Source organism: Lissotriton vulgaris, chromosome 4_1, assembly GCF_964263255.1.
Source record: "Lissotriton vulgaris chromosome 4_1, aLisVul1.2, whole genome shotgun sequence".
NCBI classification, from domain to species: domain Eukaryota; kingdom Metazoa; phylum Chordata; class Amphibia; order Caudata; family Salamandridae; genus Lissotriton; species Lissotriton vulgaris.
In genome coordinates, this window is record NC_141691.1 from 1,769,430,104 (window position 1) to 1,769,452,104 (window position 22,001).

Sequence of the window (22,001 nt, forward strand, 5' to 3'; positions counted from 1 at the left end):
GGAACAGCAGAAGGAATTGGTGGGAAAACAGTATGGTGCTGAGTGAGGGGCTCGGATGGGAGGGGGTGTAGGAAGCGTACTATTAGGACAGGCGGGGGTAGGTTCTCCACCCATTCTGGCTCGGCCGGAGGGATCACAGCGTCAGCAAAGCGAGGCTATTATGAGGGGGGAAAAGAGCATTTGGGCACATGTGAGATCGTTAGAATGCCCCTGGGGTGAGGGGGGGTTGAGCGAATCGGAGACACTTAGAATTGTTTGAGGGTAAAAGAGGCAGCTGGCGTGGACACTAATGGTTTGAAAGTAACGTGCAATCAGAAATTTTCTGCAAATATGAAACCACCGACACCGGTCAATATTAATTGAGGTTTCAGCAGTTCATGCTGCTTTAATGATCAGAATTACTCCGTGCCTTTATGCACCGGTCTGTCTCCATGTGATGTAATCAGAGCATGTTTCTAGGGCGGTTAAATGTGGTGTTTTTATATACGTTCAATAACGATATTTGAAAACAAAATTATGAATTGACAGCTTTGTTCAGCAGATTCACCTACTCCCTCTCCTCAAAAACAGGCACACACATAAGCATAAGATATGGAAGCTTGATGTTGTAACAATATTAAAAATGTATAACTGCAAATGTTAGCGCAACTGCACTATTCTTTTCAAACAATACAGATGAAATCTAGTCGGTAACCTTGTGGTACGTATGCAGTGTCACTGTGCAGGGTTTCACCCCAGCGTTACACAACAAAACTATTTGCCTGAAGAGATGGTGATGTCTCTCTCCCCTTCTGTCTCTCCATCATTCTTCTCACATATCAATCCACTTGTGCCTTCAATAACTCGTTTGTGCTCCTCCATCCATCCATCCATTCAGCACATCTGCATTTAGCCATCTAGCCATATACTCACAGATGCATCCATCCACTCATTGATCCATCCAGCCAAACCATTCTTGGACCACCACACATTTGTGCACTCATTTTATGTAAGCACTCACACATCCAGCTATACATCCATTCACAAACCAGCCGATTCATCCATATCGCTCAACATCCATCCCTCTATCTAATCTCACAACCACCCCCTGTCTCTTACACACACATTCAACCTTCCAGGTACTCACTCACCAAGTCATCCATTTAGCCGTCCATCTACCTAACGTCAAGTACTCATCTATCTAACACCAGGTAAAGCACTAATGGGCCAAAAGACTCATTAGCACTGCTCAGGAATAATTCCATTTGTATTTCGTTAATTGCATGCAGTAGGTGTGCGGACACGGCGCCCTTTAAACGTTTGTCCCGTGTGCATTAGATCCCACCATGGCTCTTCGGTGTAGTGGAGTACATTGAACTACAGTGACTGCCCCGTAAAAATCACGGCTGTGGAGAGTGTGGACGTGTGCCAGGAAGCCGCCGCTGCCCTGGACACTACAGTCCAGATCTATCACTGTGGAGGCGGAGTGAGCCTGCGGGTAGGGCAGAGGGAATGGAGGGAGGGAAACGGCTCGTTAGCATATTCGGCCCCCTTCACCGCTTACCCACACATTGCCTCTTTCCTCGCAAGCACCAAGGTTACGATAAGGCCCCTCCCCTCCTTCCTTATCGCTGTACAAACACTGGGCTGCTGGGATTCATCCACCGCGGAACACGAGAGGCAGCAGGACAATAGGCCGCGCTGTCAAAATGGCGGCAGGGCCGAGGCAGGCGCAGGGGTCTTTGTCTTCCGTCTGCTTCAAAGGGCTGGGACCAAGTAAGCATAGACACGCACAGGCATACTCGAGGTCTGAGGAGGCGCATACGCATGGGTTCACGCAGTCGCACACATACAAAGACGTGCAGGCACACGCATGGGTCCATGCAGGCACAGACAAACATGGATGCAAACATTCACACACATATGCAAAGACTTGAGACCCACAAACATACGGGTTAACGCAATAACAACAAGCCGTCAGGAGGGCAGTCCAACATCACCATCTTTCTCCGAGGTGAGGCAGAAATGCCTTGGAGAAACCCACGGTCATTTTGGGATTCGGGGGCGTGTTTTTCTTTCTCTCCTCTTCCCATTGGCTGGAAGGTAAAATTCCAGCCAATGGGAAGGGGAGAGAAAGAAAACAAGAAAGAAGCTAAAAAAAGACGCCCCCGAATCGGAAAAAGACAGGACTTGAACAGAGTGATGCCCCTCTCCTCCAATGGCTGTCCTCCGTTTAGGAAGCCAGCCAATGGAGAAGAGGGGCGGGTTCAAGCCCCATCTAGAAAACATTAAATCTCTGACCGAGACTGGGCAAGCGCAGCCTACAGTTCTCGACCTAAAAAACTATCACAAGCAGAGAACAGAGGCAAGAGAACACAGGCAGAGAACAGAGGCAAGAAAAAACACGAACACAAGCAGAGAACAGAGGCAAGAAAAAACATGATCACAAGCAGAGAACGGAGGCAAGATCATAGACCATTTTTGATAGAGGCAAACACGTACCAATGCAGGGACCCGCCTACTGGACCCATCTACACACACACACACACACACGCACGCACCGAGGACGCACCTTGGAGATCTGCTCCAGGGCGAACGACGCGTCGCAGTAGCTCAGCCGCTGCAGGTACTCCAGGGGCGGCCCTGCTGCTCTCCCGCTCGAAAAGCACCACCTTAGTGGGAGCGCGGGACAGCTCTTCAGAGCCTGGGCGGCGTGCAGGCGGCTCGGGCTGGGCTGGCGGTAGTGGCTGGGACGGCGCTGCTGGTCCTCATGCTGCTCTCGGCCGGGGAAGGGGGGGGAGGAGGAGCCGGCGGAAGGCGGGCGCATGCAGCGGGGAAGCCTTCTCTGCGCTCGGTGGGGCAGGGGGGAGGAAGAGCCGGCGGAAGGCGGGCGCATGCAGCTCACAGAGGCACCCACGCAAATTAAATATTTAAATAAAACATTAACATTCTACCCAGATCGAAAAGTGTGGTAAATTAAAAGGAACAGGCAAATGTTCCACACCTCTCTTCCACAGGCCTTTGAACAAATTGTGTTTCTTCCAACTGTAACACAAAATCTTGTAAAAGCTGGTACATGTTCTTTTGAACACTGGGATGTTTTCACATTTTCACCTACCGCCCAGTACACCCATTTCAGATTTGCCTTAGCGGTTGAAATTTCGGAACAATTGTAGCAGCATTATTACCAACATTAATTGAAGGCAGCTATCTACTACGCTTCCTCCAGCCATGCTTTTGACTCGCCACTGGAACTGATGCGTTTTGCAGCTTTAGCAGAAAATTCAGCGCAGTTTGATATACCCTAAAGCCCTCTTGCAGAAGTGCATGCTTAGCCACTCTAGTAATGGCTACAGGTGCTGGCCTCTTGCGATGTGGCGGGTGGGAGTATTAATGTTGCCTTCGGATCGGTGAATCGAGTAAACCAGTTTAATTTTTTGCAGGATGTATTTTTCAGCCTTACTGCGAGAAGAATGGTGGCGCTTAAAAGAGGTTGTCCTTTAGTGTAGGGATATTGTTCTTGCTGGATTTTGCTTTTAAAGAGGGATGGTATATTATTTTAAGTGGGTCGATGTTGTCATTCTGACTCACGTTTCACTGTTTTGGCAAGACTGCTACGGTTTTTGACGTAAATTTGCTATGTTTCCAAATGCTTATAAGCAGTGCTTTAAATGGGCCGGTACTCACCGATACGGAGTACCGGCACTTCCTAAATTTATCACTCTGAGTACCGGCACATCTTTTCTTCCGAGGAGAGTACCGGTACTCTTGAAAAGGTCGGCTAATTGGCTGTGGTGGTGAGCAGGAGTGGGACGTGTCACTGGCAGCCGAGGCGCCGCTTCTGCAGCCCCCACCCCCCCATCTGGGCCCCAGCAGGGTTCTTCTGAATAATGTCCCATGCTCGCCCCCATGCTGTGCTCGACAGAGCTGGGTCGAGATTCATTGTACCTGCTAGTGTGCATGTGTGATTTCAAAGCACAGCACTTTAGATAGTGAAAAGTCAGTGCAGGGTAACACTTTCAACATAGAAATGTTATCAGAGGAAAGGGCAGCGGAATCTCACACGTCCTTTTCTCTTGATCTGAGGGTTAATGCCCAGACAATGCGATCGAAGAGGCCTCTGGAGAGCTTATATAACTGCTTTCTGCACCGAGGCGCCCACCTTCTGAACACCAAAAGCCTCAATTGGCCGTTCTGTTTCTTGTATGCCAATGCTGTGTAGTTTTTCTGGTTTATTAGTAGTGCAAATTGTTTAACCTCCCTGCTTGACAGTGACACTAGGAAGCAGCACCCTTTATTTTCTCAGCACAGTTAGACTTGCTAAATCAGAGAAAACTCATGGGATTATTGTTGCCACTGGAGAGAGATCAGAGTTTTCTCTACTGGCAGTTCGCACTCTGACCATTAAGTAGCGTAGATGGTTAATGCGTCTTCAAAAAGGCATATTGTATTGTACTGTACTGTATGTGGATAGCTCAGTGAGTTGTTGTTTTTGTCACAGAGATCCCTTTGTTACATGTGGTTTGGCCGCACCTGAAGCTGAGGTTGGGGTGAAGGGTGCTGATTTTTATTGAAATTAAATAACAGCTTCAAAAGCACCTGCTGCCGAGTTGCACTTCCTTGTTGCTCAAATGAGTGCAATTTCTGATATTTTTCTATTTTCATTGACTTCATTCCATGATTTTGGTGCCAAGAAAGTGCCACTCTAAGTTTTACACATCTAGTTGTTGCCTGACTCTCGTAAATCCACTGAATCTATGAAAATGTCACACATAAGCAATCTGAAACATTAGCAGCTATACTCAAATGGGTGCCATTTTTTATATTTATATGATTCTCTCATTTTGCTAGTGAGAAAGTATCACTCATATCGTTGAAATATCACTCATAATTACAATGAAAATATGAAAATGTCACACATAGCAATCTGAAACCTTGGCAGCTATGGGGTCCATTCAGGCAATGTGCTGTCAACCACATTCACACCATCCTCTGCATTTGCGCAAACACAGGAATCTTGGCAATCCCCTGGCAGTGGCAATTAAAATTGCCATGGTGAAGAGTATAATATGGCTTTTAACATACCAAAGTTTTTTGTGTGTCTGCTTACGTTTGTGCGTTTGCCTGCATTTGTATGCCTGGTTTTTGTAAGAAAAAAGTGAGAGAGAGAATAAAGACACTCTCAGGAGGTATTTTAAAGAAAATGGGTGACCCTTTGTGTGTACATGTCTGCTCGGCGCCAAAGGTTCATAAATAAGGTAGTAGGGAGGGTTGGTGAGTGAGTGAGTGGATGGATGAGTGAGCAAGGGTGGATGTGCAGATGGATGGAAGAATGGATGGATGAGTGAATGGATGGATGGGTAAAAGAGGGTGAATGATTGGATAAAAGGGTGGATAAGTGAAATATTGGATGGATGAATGAAAGGGAGGGAGGATGGATAAAAGGGTGGATGATGGATGAGTGGGACACCCCCGCGCCGCACGGCCACCAGCTGCTGGGTGTGCCCCTTTGCCTTGCCTAACTGCCTCGCCGCCGGCCTCGCTGCCGTCTTGGTTTCTCCCCATTTGTTTTCGCCATTTGTTTTGCCCTCCATTTGTGCTTGTTTTTTCTGTAATTATTGTGCCGTGTTAACGTTTTTCTGCCTGTTTTCGCCATTTGTTTTGCCCTCCATTTGTGCCTGTTTTTCTGTAATTATTGTGCCGTGTTAACAGTTTCCTTCCTGTTTGCCCGCCTACCTCGCCGCCCTCCGCTCTCCCTCCCCGCTTCCCGCCACCGCCATTTACCCCGCCCCTTTCTCTTCTGTACCCTCCCCGCTCCCGCCTCCCAGCTGCTCCGCCCACCCGCGCACTTCGCCTTATATGGCGACCGTGCGAACGTGCAGCGGCCACGCGCAGCGGGTGCGCCGATTGTGCGCCGATTGTGCGCCGAAGGCGCGCCAAAGGTAAGCCCGTCCGCGACCGGATCGCGACCAGCGCCAGGACCCCTGGCCCACGAAGACCCCGACCAACCCACCTGACGTACTCCGCCGCCATCCTCATCGCACTCAACACCGGCCGACTCCCAGGATGCCACCAAGCCACACCACGACGCACCCATGGACCCTTCAGCTGCCACGCCTGCAAATTCTCCTGCATCCGGACCTGCCTCGCACCAGCACCCGCCAAGTCGAACACCAGCAGCACCCACCTCAAGTGCATCCTGCTCAACACCCGCTCCGTCCACAGACACGCCATCGAACTCTGGAACCTCCTAGACGCCACAGCCCCTGACGTTGCCTTCCTCACAGAGACCTGGATGAACGCCTCTTCAGCTCCCGACATCGCCATCGCTATCCCAGAGGGCTACAAGATCGTCCGGAGGGACCGCACCGCCAACCAGATGGGAGGAGGCATCGCCATCATCCACAGGAACACCATCCGTCTCACGACCAGCACCGACAACACCCTGACCACCGCCGAACACCTGCATTTCCAGATCCACACCGACCCGAACACCACCCACAGAGGCACCCTGATCTACCGACCTCCGGGACCATGCACCCAATTCAGCGGGGACATCGCCGACTTCGTCAGCCCGCATGCCCTCCCCTCCGCTGACTACATCCTCCTGGGGGACCTCAACTTCCACCTGGAGAACAACAACGACCGCAACACCAGCACACTGCTCGACAACCTCGCCAATCTTGGACTCAAGCAGCTGGTGTCCACCCCCACCCACCTCGCCGGACACACACTCGACGCAGTCTTCTCTTCCTGCACAGACATCGACTTCAGCCACACCACAGAGCTTCAATGGACGGACCACAGCTGCGTCCACTTCACCTTCAAGAGAACGACGACCCACCACCACCAGCAACAGGCCGCCCGCAGAAGCTGGAACAAGATCACAGCAGACCAGCTCGCCACCTCCCTGAGCCAGCACCCTCCTGCCAGCTCAGCAAACCCCAGCCAGGCCGCCGACAACCTCACGAAGTGGATCAGCATCTGCGCAGATGAACTCGCCCCGCTGAGGACCCCGCCCAGCAGACCCGGCAGCAAGAAAGCCCCGTGGTTCACCGACGAACTCAAGAGCTCCAAGAAGAACTGCCGAGCCCTCGAGAAAGTCTGGAGAAGGGAACCTACGCCGGACAACAGGACCACCTTCAAGCTGGCCACCCGGAAGCACCACCAGCTGATCCGCGCCGCCAAGAAAAATGCATTCAAGGACCGGCTGGACAACAACGCACACAACTGCAAGGAACTCTTCAACATCGTGAAAGAGCTATCCAACCCCAGCGCAGGAAACAACAACATCACCCCATCGCAAGACCTCTGCAACTCCCTCGCTTCATACTTCCACAACAAGATCGCGGACATACACAACAGCTTCAACAACCAACCAACGCATACCAAGACCGAACAACCACCCCCCACCACCACCCTCCACGCCTGGACCCCGATCAACACCGAAGACACCATCCACACGATGAACTCCATCCACTCCGGATCACCGACCGACCCCTGCCCTCACCACGTCTTCAACAAGGCCGACGCTGTCATCGCACCCCACCTGCGAGACATCATCAACACATCCTTCGACACCGCCACCTTCCCTGAGAGCTGGAAGCACGCCGAACTCAGCGCTCTACTCAAGAAACCCACTGCGGACCCTACCGAACTCAAGAATTACCGCCCCATCTCGCTCCTCCCGTTTCCAGCCAAAGTCATCGAGAAGACCATCAACAAGCAGATGGCCGCCTTCCTCGAGACAAATGGATCCCTCGACCCCTCACAGTCCGGCTTCCGAGCCAATCACAGCACCGAGACCGCCCTCATCGCCGCCACCGATGACATCCGAGCCCTGATGGACAACGGAGAAACAGCGGCCCTCATCCTCCTAGACCTCTCCGCGGCATTCGACACTGTCTGCCACCGCACCCTAGTACAGCGCCTCAGCAACGTCGGAATCCTGGACAAGGCGCTGGAATGGATCATCTCCTTCCTCGACGGAAGAACACAGAGAGTCCGCCTACCACCGTACAAGTCAGAGGCCACCGAAGTCATCTGCGGCGTCCCTCAAGGATCCTCACTGAGCCCCACCCTCTTCAACGTCTACATGAGCCCCCTCGCGGCCATCGCACGCCAACACAACCTCATCATAATCTCCTACGCCGACGACACCCAGCTGATCCTCTCCCTGACCAACGACCCCGCCGCCGCCAGAGCTAACCTGCACGAAGGGATGAAAGAGGTAGCCGAGTGGATGACGACCAGCCGCCTGAGACTGAACTCGGACAAGACGGAGGTCCTCATCCTGGGCTCTTCACCCTCCGCATGGGACGACTCCTGGTGGCATCCCGCCCTGGGCACCGCACCCAAAACGACAGACCATGCACGCAACCTGGGCTTCATCCTGGACTCCTCCCTCTCCATGACCAGGCAAGTCAACGACGTCTCCTCGGCGTGCTTCAACATCCTACGCATGCTACGGAAGATCTTCTGGTGGATCCCCACCGAGACCAGGAAGACCGTCACCCAGGCCCTCGTCACTAGCCGACTGGACTACGGCAACGCCCTCTACGCCGGTACCACCGCCAAGCTCCAGAAGAGACTCCAGCGGATCCAGAACGCCTCAGCCAGACTCATCCTCGACATCCCACGAACCAGCCACATCTCCGGACATCTGAGAGACCTTCACTGGCTCCCCGTCAACAAAAGAATCACCTTCCGCCTCCTCACCCACGCACACAAAGCCCTACACGACCAAGGCCCGAGCTACCTCAACAGCCGAATCAACTTCTACGCTCCCAAACGCCACCTCCGATCAGCCAACCACGCCCTCGCCGCCGTCCCCCGCATCCGAAGAGCGACTACAGGAGGAAGATCCTTCTCCTACCTGGCCGCCAAGACCTGGAACTCCCTCCCGACCGACCTGCGCCTGACCCAAGACCACCTCTCCTTCAGGAAGAAGCTGAAGACCTGGCTGTTCGAGCAGTAGCGGCACCCCCCCCACCCCCAGCGCCTTCAGACCCTACGGGTATGTAGTGCGCTCTATAAATGTCATTGATTGATTGATTGAAAGGAGGGATTGAGTGAAAGGGTGGATGGAATGAAAGGGTGAATGGTATTAAGGAGTGAAAGGGTTGATGGCTAGATGAGCGAAAGGATTGATGGATGAGTGAAAAGGTGGAAAAAGAGATGGATGAGGGAAAAGGTGAGTGGACAGGTTTAAGGATGGATGGATAGGTTTGGATACGAAGGGTGGACAGACCGAATGGTGAAAATAAACTGAATGATGGAGGAAAAACTGAATAGACAACAGAATGTAAAGGGTAAATGGTGGACATCAGCAGGTAAATGGTTGGATGAATGGATAGATCGATGGAAGAGACAAGAGATATCTTCTGGGGAGGGTCATGATGATTTGCTTCATTTGCTTGGTGCCATAAGAGCTTTGGTTCGAAGTGGGGGTATTTTTAGTTTCTTCCTACTCACTTGCCCAAAAATATATAGTATTGTGCCAAACAACAGCAATTAACAGTATGACATTAAGAAGGTGCAACTATTGCAAAAAAAGGAAATGTTAACATATTATTACATTTCTCTTTCATTTTGTGTAATGAGTTAACCTGATTTGTTTATATAAACACATTTATCATGTGTTTTGGAGTGTGCTGCAACTATTATATAAGTCGTTAAGTATCATCATATCCCTTCCCTTAGCCCCGCCCACTCACTACACCTCTAGCTCATTTTAACGAGTACCTGCACTTATTTTTTCCCCATTTAAAGCACCGCTTATAAGTTTGCAGCTTGCCTGGAAGCCCTCTGTGACCCCGTACCTCCGCCCACTCACCATCTGGCTCCTCATATGAAACTATTCTCACTAAGGTGACCTGGATTCCATCGCTGCAGCCCTTAAATTGAATTACTTTTCGCGTGACTGCCGGCTCTTTGCAGAAAGTTTCTTCCATTCTCTTAGCAAGACAGGTAGTTTCTATGCCAGAGAGAGCTCTCTGGTTACATTTCCCTCCCGCCACTATGACCTGACGTTAATACTCGAAGCTTCGCTCATGTGTATCCATCGCGGAATATAACGTGCTTCCATAACCTGATAAACACAAATTTGAATACGTAATACAGCTGTTGAGGTTATTTTTCCAGGTTTATTTTTCATTACGTTAAGTTGCCGCCACTATTAGTCTGGCGACTGACAAGTGTACCTCCAGGCCCCACCCCTTCCCTCTCCCTCAGCACACACAAGCGAAGTCCAAGACACGGAAGTTATGCGGAACGCATGAATACGGAGTGATGTTGTGGCCTTGTTTTTTATTTACAAGTAGTGGGGTGATATGCATATTGGGCCTTGACTGAAGATCAGCCCTCCGCGTGGTGTGACACACGTCAGCAGACTCAGTCTTGGGTGGATGCCTCATCTCACTGGGTTGCCAGAAGGCCTTTTTCCCACCATCTAGTCCTGTATTCCCTTCTGATGAGCTGGTTCCTTTTAGTGAGGAGTTTCTCTTTTCTAGTCCTAACTGGCTCGGTGATTCCGCAGACCCTGCGATCCCCTTTGTTTGGTTTAGACTAGGTACCCTGGACACTTAAAGAAAAAAAAATGCAGGAACTAAAGGTGATCACGTTTTACCGCCTTAGGCCCGTAGATAGCGTGCCATATGTTTTTGAAGCATGCACAGAAAACAATGAAGGACTGGGCCTGTTTCTCCCTCACAGTGTCGCTCCTCGTTTTCACATTCAGTACTGCACTTATTTCCCATCGCATACTGCAGTTTCTGTTATTTTTTTTGTCCTAAGTTTTTCGCCTCCAGCATTTTTAAGAACGTGTGTCCATTTCTTATTCAATTAGTCATTTCCTGTATTGAACTCTGTTGGATGAAAGTTCGAGTCGATCCTTGCGATACTGGAACCGTTGCTCTGTGAGTGACAAAAGAGATCTCTGGACTCGTCGCTCTAGCAGTGACACAATGAGCTAAAAAACAAGACGTTTTACTCAATTATCATTGCAATAACATACATGGCTAAAAGAGACAGCCTTTTGTCTCTAAGCCCAGTCCGTTTCGGATTGGGGGGGCGTGTTTTTTGTTGAGTGACGGATGACATCACGGATAGAAAGGACCGCAAAAAACACGCCCCTCAATCCGAAACGGACGGGGATTAGAGTGACAGGCAGAGCTCTTCTCCAATGGCTGGCCGCCGTTTAGGAAGCCAGCCAATGGAGAAGAGCTGGCTCGTTTACCACCCTACTCTAAGACATAATTTCTCGCCCAGCGTGACTGCGCAAGCGCAGCCTACGCAGGCCGAGACCTAAAAAGATGAGACAACTCACCTGCCAAATGGTGGCATGCTTCATCACTGGTGTCTCTTCTCATGCAGGTAAATGACTGCCACCTTGGTAGGCTCAATTTAATCCAGGAGCTCTTCTATATACTTTTCTGTACAGTTTAGAGTAAAAATCATTACAGGAATACCCTAAATTTCTTTATTTGACGGGCCCCATAGCAAGATAAAAAATGACTCGTGAGGATTCGGAGTGGAAAGCCAATGGTTACTGCATCTCTTGATTTGCCAACATGTTTCAGCTGAATTAAAAAAAAATGCCCCATCCCTACCTCGGCTTACTTCAGGGACCTTATACGTCCTTACCTACCCATCTCTAATCTCTAAGGTGTGTCTGAAAAGGAGGCATAAGTCTTTCCTAGCTGATAAGTGATGCTAAACTTTTTTATATGTTTCAAACCAAGAGCCTTGCGCTCAGGATATGCACACGACAATGCTCCCACCACATTCATGGTCCTTTTTAGCCTCTTTTCAGCATGCTTGAACTTTGTCCCGCATTGACAATGATACAAACTCATGATGAAGAAGCGTTTGCCTCGAAACGCGTCGAGTATCATTGTCAATGTGGGACAAAGGGCAAGCATGCTGCAAAGAGGCTAAAAAGGACCATGAATGTGGTGGGAGCATTGTCATGTGCATATCCTGAGCGCAAGGGAGTTTGGTTTGAAATTTTGGAAAACGGTTGCCCGAGCCGCGGTAACAGGAAGAGCACCACTTCGAATGGAAGGGCTGGGAAGGCAAAGCTTGCTATCTGTGGCACGATGTTCCCTTGCTCAAATTAGCATGCAGCCCCGAAGTGCCAACCTATTAAAGGACATTACGAATGTTTTAATGTAAACAGGGGCTTGGAGCCTACTATAGGACATACACTAATACTCACCTGAACTGGAAGTACCAGCATGCATCATGGCGACCACTGTAAGCCAAACCCATTGTGGGCAGAGTCATTTAATAAAAGAGAGTGATTAATCAGGTGAGCCTTCCCTGCCTCTGTTCTAAAACTCATGATGAAGAGGCGTTTGCCTCGAAACGCGTCGAGTATCATTGTCAACGCGGGACAAAGGTCAAGCATGCTGCAAAGAGGCTAAAAAGGACCATTAATGTGGTGGGAGCATTGTCGTGTGCATATCCTGAGCTCAAGGGCGTTTGGTTTGAAATATATGTATATAATTTTTTTTTTTTAATCAAGCCCCATCGGCTTAGAGGAGAAGCTTCTATGTAGTCACACTTATGCCAAGTGTTGATGGTCAATACCTAAATTGCTCTCCTCTGCCGCTTTCGACCCAATTCCTACTAAGAACGAGAAATAGAAGAGGAGAGGGCAGGTTGCGCAAAACTCTGGATCAATATAGAAGGAAACCCCGTAGGTATTTAAAAACAAGGGAAGAAGACTTTGAGGATATGCATATCAAGGCTATTTTTAAAACAATGAAATTACATTTGTGGTTACAAAAAAATCTCAATTAGGCGGTTATTTTAGTGAGCCTATATTAAACTTTGTGCTACATGAGAATTCAAATTTACTAAGTTCATCTCAGTAAATTAACCAAGAAAATGTCGATAGCTCATCACCATAGTATGACGAAGTGAAAACATTTAAAACGCAATGCTTTGCTATCAGTTTTGCTCCTGCATTTACAGCACTTTTTGGTTATATGCCCGGATCCTATAACATGTCAGCAGCATTTGACTTTGTTGCTCGCAACTCTTGTTCTGTTCTTTGAACATCTTGGCGTCAACAGTGGAGGGACAGGAGCTACCTGGCTTAGTTTCTTCCTCTCGGAAAGAAAATGAACAAAAGCATTTGATTCCTTTCTATCCTCAGCCAGCACAATTTCTTGTGGCATCACTCAGAGCTCTGAGCTCTCTCCGTCTTTGCTTAACTTGTAGGTTATTTCTCTTTCTGCTTTTGTCCGCTCCTATGGACTCCAACTATACACTCAATTACTGTTCTGAGCAAGCAGTCATCGCGAAGATAATCTCTCAGTTCAGCTTTGTCTTTCTGATGTCAGAGAATGGTTGTGGCAACACTAGCTAAAGTTTAACATATAAAATAGTTTCTCATGACTGGTGGCAATCTCTTCCTATGACAGTCATCTCTATGTCCCACTGACGCTGGTACCTGTTCGAAAACATGTAGGTAAAGGAAAACCTCAGGAGTTAAAATAGTCCCTTTAGTTTCAATAGAGACTAAGGTTGTGTCTGTTACCCCTCCTGCACATTCTTCACGAGAAAAATACAGCCAATCCTGTTTTTATTGGCCGACGTTGTGGTGCAATGTGCTGAATATCAGTTGCTACTTTGCAGGTTTTTGCATTAAGAGCCTTTAAATTGCAGTAAAATATCAGGAGTACCTTTAGTGTGCTTTTACTTCGCAGGTTGGGCTGTAAGCATTACTTGTACCACACACTTATATCACACACACACACACACACACATATATATTTGTTTATTTCTTTTTTTATTCCAATGTAATTTAAAAATGAATGTAATTTAAATTATTAATCGATTAAAACAATTTCATTATTTTAATAGTAAATTATTACTTTTAACTTAATTATAATGTAATATTTTAAACTACCACTCCCTGAACCCGTAAGCCCCTTACAACCCCTATACACTATCCATTTCTGAACACAAAAACCCTTACTATCCCATGCACTACCCATCCCCGAACCAGACAAAAACCCTTACTACCCCATACGCATTTAAAACCATATATTTTGATCCTTAAAATAAATTAGTATTTAAATAGAAAAAAATCCTATTTACAATTTCTCTACATATTGAGTTGAGATTTAAAACCTTGAAATGTAACTATTTTTAACTTCATAATTCCATAAATGTAATCTGTTAATACTAAATGTTTTAATGATATACAATATATAAATATATATATTTTTCACCTACTCTCCGCTAGAGAGCCTCAACCTTAACAGAGTGGCCTCTGCGTTCGGGGACGGAGCACCCCGATTATATCCAAACAACCTTCTTTCCCCAAAGAAAAGAAGAATGCTGCACATTGACTTCAATGGCATAAGGTGCTTTATTCAAAGTGTAACAATGCAGCAGCTTGCTTAACCCCTTGCATGCTGATGACGGCCCCCAGCCGTCATGCACTACGGCGCTCGTGTGCTGATGGCGGCTGGGGGCCGTCATAAACCCGCCCACTCGCGATTCTGCCGCATAGGTGCAGAATCGCGGCCGCATGGAAGGGGTTAAAATCTTAGTCCTGATGCGTTTCGGATCGTTTTGAACCTTGTTCTCAGACCGCAGCAGCATGGCCCTGGTATAAGAGTTTGACCCACTTACTATAGCAGGGACCAAACTTCAACTTGACCACCTTACGTTCAAGAAAGGGCCAGAGTACTGCATCAAACACCTTTTCTGCATCGAGCACTAGAAAGATGTGCAGTTCTGATTGGTCACTAATTTCATTCTGCCAATTATAGGTGCAATGTGACTGATGACCTGTAGGAGTCTAACGGCTGGTGTGGCCAAGATTTTAACTTCTGTGATGAGTAACAATATCGGGCAATTAAAGTCACAGTACTCTTTTGTCTTGCTTTCTTTATGAATGACTACTATGAGCACCCTTTAAAGGTCTCATGGAAGGGTGCCCTGTCTATCAGCTTGCAAATACATGTTCAAGAGATGGGGTCCCACCAGCCCTTTGTATTGCTTATAAAGTTCTGAGGGACTCCCGTTGGGCCCGGGGTCTTGTTAGAGTTCAGTATTAGTGTAGCGGCTTGAACTTCTGCCAATGTAATTTTAGCATTAACCACCGCTCAAGCCTCTGTGTCTAGAGCAGGTGTGTTCACCGACTGCAGGTAGTGTTCAGTTTGGATTAATGTCCAGAATGGCCTAGCCCTATAATATTCCGCACAACAGTGAGCAAAGGCTCGCGCTATTGCTTTGTCCGTTTCCGCACTGTTCTCCCCTGGTTCAACTATCTGTTGCACCAACCTAGCCTCCGTTTCGTTTTTAAACCAGCCATGCCAAGAGCTTCCCGGCCTTATCCCCCGTGTCGTATAATCAGTGTAATGTGGCCAGCATTTGGGTTAGGGCATTTTCATGTGTCTGAGCTAGATATTCGTCTTTTATGAAGGTTAATTACCTAAGAGTAAGGGGATCTGGTTCCAGACCAGGGTTCCCTCGATCTCCAGCAGCCAACTCTCGAGTTTCTCCAATGATCCCACCTCTCTCCCCCTCTTTTAGGCTATGAAGTTCTGGACACTATCTCGAAGGACTCTTTCATAGGCCTCCCAGAGCACTACTTCAGACATGATGGTGACTAAATTTTCCTGGAAGATTGGAGTTCACCCTCAGTCCCACCACCACATCCCGGTCCCGTAGGTCCCAGGTAATACGTTTCCAACGCTTCTACCTACTACGTCGCCTATCCACCTTCACCAACAGGGGGAGTGCTCATAAAGGCCGCGGGCCAAATCGGCCATCTGCTAGGCGGAATTTGCGGCGTTCCGCTAGGCGGAACTCCGCAAAGTGCAAAAAATGCTCTGCCGAGCTACGCAGAGCTCCACGAGCAGCGGAGTGCCTTAGGTAAATGCCGTTCACAGTGATTTTCAGGTCCAGGTGCTTGTCTGCACTGTGCAATCATTGGGAACGGCAAAATGAACAGTGCAAGCAGACACTGCTTCCTTTTTACCGCACAAGTACTTTTTTACTCGAGCAGCAGCTTTCTCAAAGCGAACGGACAGTTTCTCAATGAGAGTTATCACGAGTATAGGCAACCAATCGCAATGAGAAATCTGAGCACCTGCGTTGATAAATCTCACAGGGAGGTTGATTTTCCAAGCCCGCCAAATTGATGTTGACAATCGCGAATGAGGAAAAATCTCGCCGGGAGGTGGATTATCATCGCTCGTGCTCACCAACTTGACGTTGACGAACGCGAGCAAGGAAAAAAACTTCACTCCGCGAAGCAGAGTTTTTGGGAGCGGAGTCCACCGCCCAGACTTACAAAATGGTCCCCACTTCCCCTGCCAGGTCAATGACATAGTCTAGACGGGAGAACACCCTATGGCCCCCGAGAGAAGGAATATTTATTTTCGAGTCGGTGAGCTCTCCTCCAGAGATTCGTGAGACCCAAGCCAGCTGCAAATGTTACGAGTGGGGTGGGTTGTGTGACCGGCACAGTGGATCCCGTACTGTCCTTCTCTGTCACCATGACATCATCAAAATCTCCTCCCACGATCCAGAGTGCCTCCAGGATAATGCTAGCTGGTTTCTCGAAAGTGGTGTTCTGTAGCTTAGGGGGTGCGTATACACTAAGCAGCATAACATCTTATGTCCCCAGAACCCCTTCACTCCTACATACCTCCCGGAGGGTTTTGTCCACTTCTTAGTAATTTAGGAAGGTGGATCTTTCTGGATCTAAATAGCCACTCCCCTGGAGCCTGACATGTACCCTACATGTGCTAGTGAGATGCAGGCTCTTCTTTCCAAGACTCTGCACTGTGTTCCCTTAAAATGAGTCTCCTGAAAGAGCACCACAGCTGGCTGCAGTTGTCTGATGCATTGGTTCCCTAACCGTCTCTTGACCTTGTCACCCAGGCCGTTCACATTCCAGGACAAGATCGACAGGGTGCTATCTGCTAATAGTAGAGTATTCATCCAGGGTCTAGAAAGGGTTGCGGGATGCGCTAGAGTAGTGATGGGTGTGTAGGTAGCAGCTGCTGACTGTGCTCGATTCGCCCGTTCAATGATGAAACTAGCACTGCTTAGGCACATGAATGATGCCATCCTCCGTGGCCCAAGGAGTCATGCCCCAGATGGGGAGGGGGAATACTCCCTTAATCCTCCAATCTGCTCTCCAACATCGATGGAAGGTATGCGTTCCCTCCCTGGTTTTAGGAGACTGGACTTTGCCACCGGTGCACTGGTTAATCTAAGACCGTCCTCACGACCCCTGACCACAGTGTGGTGACACTTGGAGTCTCCTGCCCCAGCACTGCTTGAGGCTGATCTCAAAAGGGGACCCAGGCCTACGGAGCGACCTCACCAGCGAATCAAGGCTGTCAGTGGGCCGCCGAGGCGCAGATGGGGACTACTGGATCTTCTATCCCCTGGACTATGAGTCAACAGGCTTGGGTGATGTGCGGAGGGGGGGAGGGGCAGAAGGCCACCAACAACACTGCCCTCACCACAGCACGCTCGATTTGGGATATGCAGCATGGCCTGCAGCTTCAGCTCCCTGTATCGCCACACAGGTTAGTCATGGTCTCTCCGCTGGGTTCCCCGCTCCTTGAGGGAATGCCACTGTACCAACAATGCGGTCAGGCCATGTGAGGCTCCCCTCTCCCAGTCTGGGGGTAGGCATCTGGTGCGATGTCACTGGTGATCTCGGACTCTCGGTCACTGCAATTGCTCTCCGGGGCCGGCGTTCAACAATAACCAGTCCTTCACCCCTTCCGCTGATGCTATTCGGCTAGTGCCTCCTGGATCTCAGAGGGGGCCCAGTTCACCAGCCGGACAGCCACACCACAGCTTCAGCACAAGGGGGGACCCAGCGAGGCCGCAGACTGGAATGTCTACCACGGTCTCCCAGATCTGTGGTCTCAGATCAACTCCCCACCACACAACTTTTTCCACTACTAGGGGGCTCCTTTCCGAAGCGGCACTCATAGGTCCGATAAGGAGTACGTCACGTTAAGTATGGGCCTGGCGTGGAGCACACTTAAAACATGTCTGTCTCCGCCGCTATCTTGGCCATGCCTCGAATGACATTATTTTATATCTCCATATGTAGGAGCTACCACATATTTACTACAAGTGCAAGAAATACAGATGCCAAGTCAGGGCAGAGTGTGAAATACATAAAGATCAAAACAATTGTACATTGTTACAATTAACTTCAGCTCTCTGGTACTTATTTCAGGAACCTCATTTATTCATTTATTTGTAAGCGCAACAATCATTCAAGAGGATATCATGGCGCTAGGAAATCGCACATTCTCCTCTCTCAGTTGGCAGTACTGTTAACACTACTCTTCTTCTACTAGATCACCAAACAAGTCACCCAACAACTCTTGAACCGCCTTCTTCAGGACTACAGAGGAAAGATAGGCAAATTATTAAAAAGTTGAGATAACAGTCATTTTAGCTAATGCTATGCATACTAACATTGATAGGAGTGTAGTTCAAAATGAGATTTGAGACAGCCAAAAGATCTGCCTCATAATGATATATTTTAATCCCTGAATATCGAAACATGCCTGACTTCCAGAGCAACCCTCACGTGCAGTAGCAGGGTTTCATTCAGTGGTAATACACAGGACTTACTCCAATTAATTCCCAGACCTGAGACTGCCTTAAATGAGCTAAAGTACATGAAATTGAAGTCCAGTCAGACTCATCATCTTGCATACCGAGTAACATATGATGTGCGTATAGGAAATCGAATAAATAGTTCTTCGCAAATGGATACCTCATTCTTCCCCCAAAGTGATCATTTTAACAGCTAAAGGTTCAATGGCCACTGCGAAAGGCAGGGGAAAGTGTAGGCACTCAGGTCTTGTACCGCTACTAACCTGGTATGAAGCTATGCTATATTCAGTTTAAACCCTGGGTGTAGAACGTGCATACAGATGTTTAAACCACCTAAGGATCTGTCTTCTAAAACCAAATGTATCCAGTATATTAATTATATAGAGTCAATTACGCACATCAATGGCCTGCTCTTAATTATAGGCCAGATGTGCTGAGCATCACCAACAATGGGGAGCCTTCTCTAGTATGCAATAAAATCTCCTGATGCTCAAGGATATGCTGCAGCAAAGCACGCACCCGTTTTGGTCCGCATGTATCAACATTGACAAGCTAGAGGTAACCTGCCCGCTAGCAATTTCACTGAGAATTGTATATTCCGTTTCTAAAATCAGAAGGGGCTGGTATGATTTCATCCTTAGGGGGCCATTATTTTGGAATATAAGTAATAAAGGCTTTGATTGCTATGGGTTGAGGTCCAATGTCTACTACTGTTTCAAACTATTTAGACAGCAACCAATGCACTTTTTAAGTGCGTCTGTACAGCACCTATACAGATGAGGCTTATTACGTTGCTTTTTCAGATAAGGTCAACACATTCTATGCGTAATAAACTGCTGTCGGCAGATTGTTGAAAGGGGGAATTGCCTGTTGGTGGCATTGGAATGAATCTTGGCTTTTACAGCTGAAGGAAAGCTGGGTAGTCCGAAGACATGTTGGTCTCGCGCACAGTACACTTTTTGCTCGCCACTCCCCCTTTGTTTAGAGGGATCTCGCCTGTCCGCTACAGAATGCACCATGCAATTCAGCTTAGGAGCAACAGAGGAAGGTGTTTCTAGTTGAAGGAAGCAAAGATGCATTCATCATTGCTATATTAGTGAAAAAAGAGCACAACTGAATCCATTTTTGTGCATTGCCTCATCTACATCTTCTCTGCTATTGAATTAAACTAAAACCTTCTACAGACAAAGCATAATACAAACAGTTTGCTGTTTCAATGTAGTTTTGTACAATTATCAGACTACATCGGCCTCGTTTCTATGTGCACTGGCTCTGTAAGTTTCAGAAGTGAAACTAATGAGACTTTCTTACCTCCATGTCCTGCGAATAACATCAATGACGCCGGAGTACGTGTTGTGTTGGTCCTGAAGACGAGCCCGCACTACTTGATATGGATATGTTGCTGCTACTGCAAATATTTTGGACAGCGCTGCCATTGTTATATATTCAATTGTATTCTAAAAAACAAAATAAAGCAGATTGCAAGATTGTTCAAAACTGTGAGAGCAAGGAAGCAATAAACATAAAGCTCTGAAAAAGACAATGCGAAGAGAGTCAATGGCTTTCTGCACTACAACTAAATTTAACTGAGTCAAGAAGCGAGTTGAACCTAATACAGAGCGTCTCTCTGCTAGATTATGAATACCATCATAAACACTAGAAAGATAAACCAATAATTGTCACCAGATTAAAGTCGATACATTTATAATGCATTTACAAGTAACAAATAAAATTACAACCGTGTTCCTTTTCTTAGTTCTTGTGTGAGCAGTGCGTTTGTGTCAGCGATTAGAAAAATATGAAAAAGGGACATGCTACTTACCTTGTAAGCATCTGTCCATAGTATGAAGTGCTGAAGATTCACATGCTCTGCATACTTCTGACATCCAGGTTTGAGCTCAGATGTTTGCAACTTGTTTTTCTTTGAAGAAGTCTTTCAAACCACAAGGTATAGTAACTACACCCTTAGTTGGTAATGAGCATGGGCACCGGCTACATTATTAGTTTGTTTTCCGGGCAATAGGAGAGCGTACAGATGAAGCATTAGACAGGAATGCATGGTGACCATGCAAAAAGTTAAATCCAGAGTGTTTAAGTAAAAGAAAATACACCTGTAACAACCAAACGCACCCGGGAAGGTGGGTGGGTGCATGTGAATTTATGGTACTACATGCTACAAACTGATGTTTACGAGTTAATATGCTCTGTTCGAAGCAAGAGACTGTAGATACATCTGTAGATACATATACGCTACATACACTGTACAGCAGTACTCCCCTAAGCAGTGGTTTGCCGGAGGATGTTGCAGAAGACTGAAAAAGAGTTCTTCAGGGTACCTTGACCAACTCTTGCTTGTTGGCATACTAAGACATCCATACACTAGTGTTTGGTGAATGTGTGTGAGGTCGACCACGAAGCTGCCTTACAAATGTCAGCTATGGGTATGCTTCCAAGGAAAGCCACAATAGTTCCTTTTTTGCAAGTTGAATGAGGCCTGGGTGGGGCAGGCAAATTCCTATTAGCCTTAATGTAGCACGTTTGGATACATTTGGGAATCCATCTAGCTATGCCTGCCTTAGAAAGAGCTAGTCATTTCGGTGGCTTGGCGAATCAACCATAAGTTGCATATTTTTGTGAAAATGACTGGTCCTATCAATGCAATACATAAAAGCACATTGGCATCAAATGTGTGAATGGCACTCTTTGCCAGAGTTTGGTTGTGGAAAGAAGACCAGGAGTTCAATGGTTTAATAGAAATAGAATGGGGATACCACCTTAGGAATGAAGTTAAGGTTGGTTATAAGGACAATTCTGTTATGAACTTGAAAGAAAGGCCCTTCCAGGGTGAGGGACTGAAATTTGCCAACGCCCTAAAGTTGTGATGGTGACAAGGAAAGCAACCTTCCTGGAAAAGAACTGTTATGGGCACAAACGTAGGGGTTCAAAAGGAGGGTCCATATGTCTGGTAAAGACAACTTTAAGGTTCAGGGGTAGTGGTACCCTAGGTGGAATAACCCATTAGAGTCATTCCATGAAAGCCTTGATGACAGGGATTCTGAATAAAGAATAGTGTTCTCTGGGCTACAAGCTGCATAGTTGCACAACATGAAGGCGTATTGAAGTATAGGCCTGATTTCTTTAGATTCAGCAGGTAGCAGACGATATCCTAAATGTCAGGTTTAAGTGGGACTAAGTGCTTAGGAATGCAGAAGTAGACAAACCTCTTCCACTTGGCAGCTTAGCAGGCCCACACAGTGGGTCTGCGTGCTACTTTTAGGAAGATTAAGTTCGTTGAACTCTAGGACCTCAGGAGCCAGATCGCTAGATTGAGTTGCGAGGGGATGGGGTGCCTGATCATGTTGCAGGGACTCTGCTCTGAAACAGAACTATGCTTGGGA

General features: G+C 47.7%; 1 protein-coding gene across 1 annotated transcript in view; it reads right to left on the bottom strand.

Moving 5' to 3' along the window:
- The window catches only part of SLC25A32 (solute carrier family 25 member 32), a 147,831-nt gene that overhangs the window by 5,772 nt on the left and 120,058 nt on the right, over window positions 1-22,001 (bottom strand). The window contains exon 6 of the mRNA XM_086966094.1: window positions 19,915-20,060. Within this exon, the coding sequence (XP_086822220.1) occupies window positions 19,915-20,060 (146 nt within the window). The remainder of the gene's footprint in view (window positions 1-19,914; window positions 20,061-22,001) is intronic.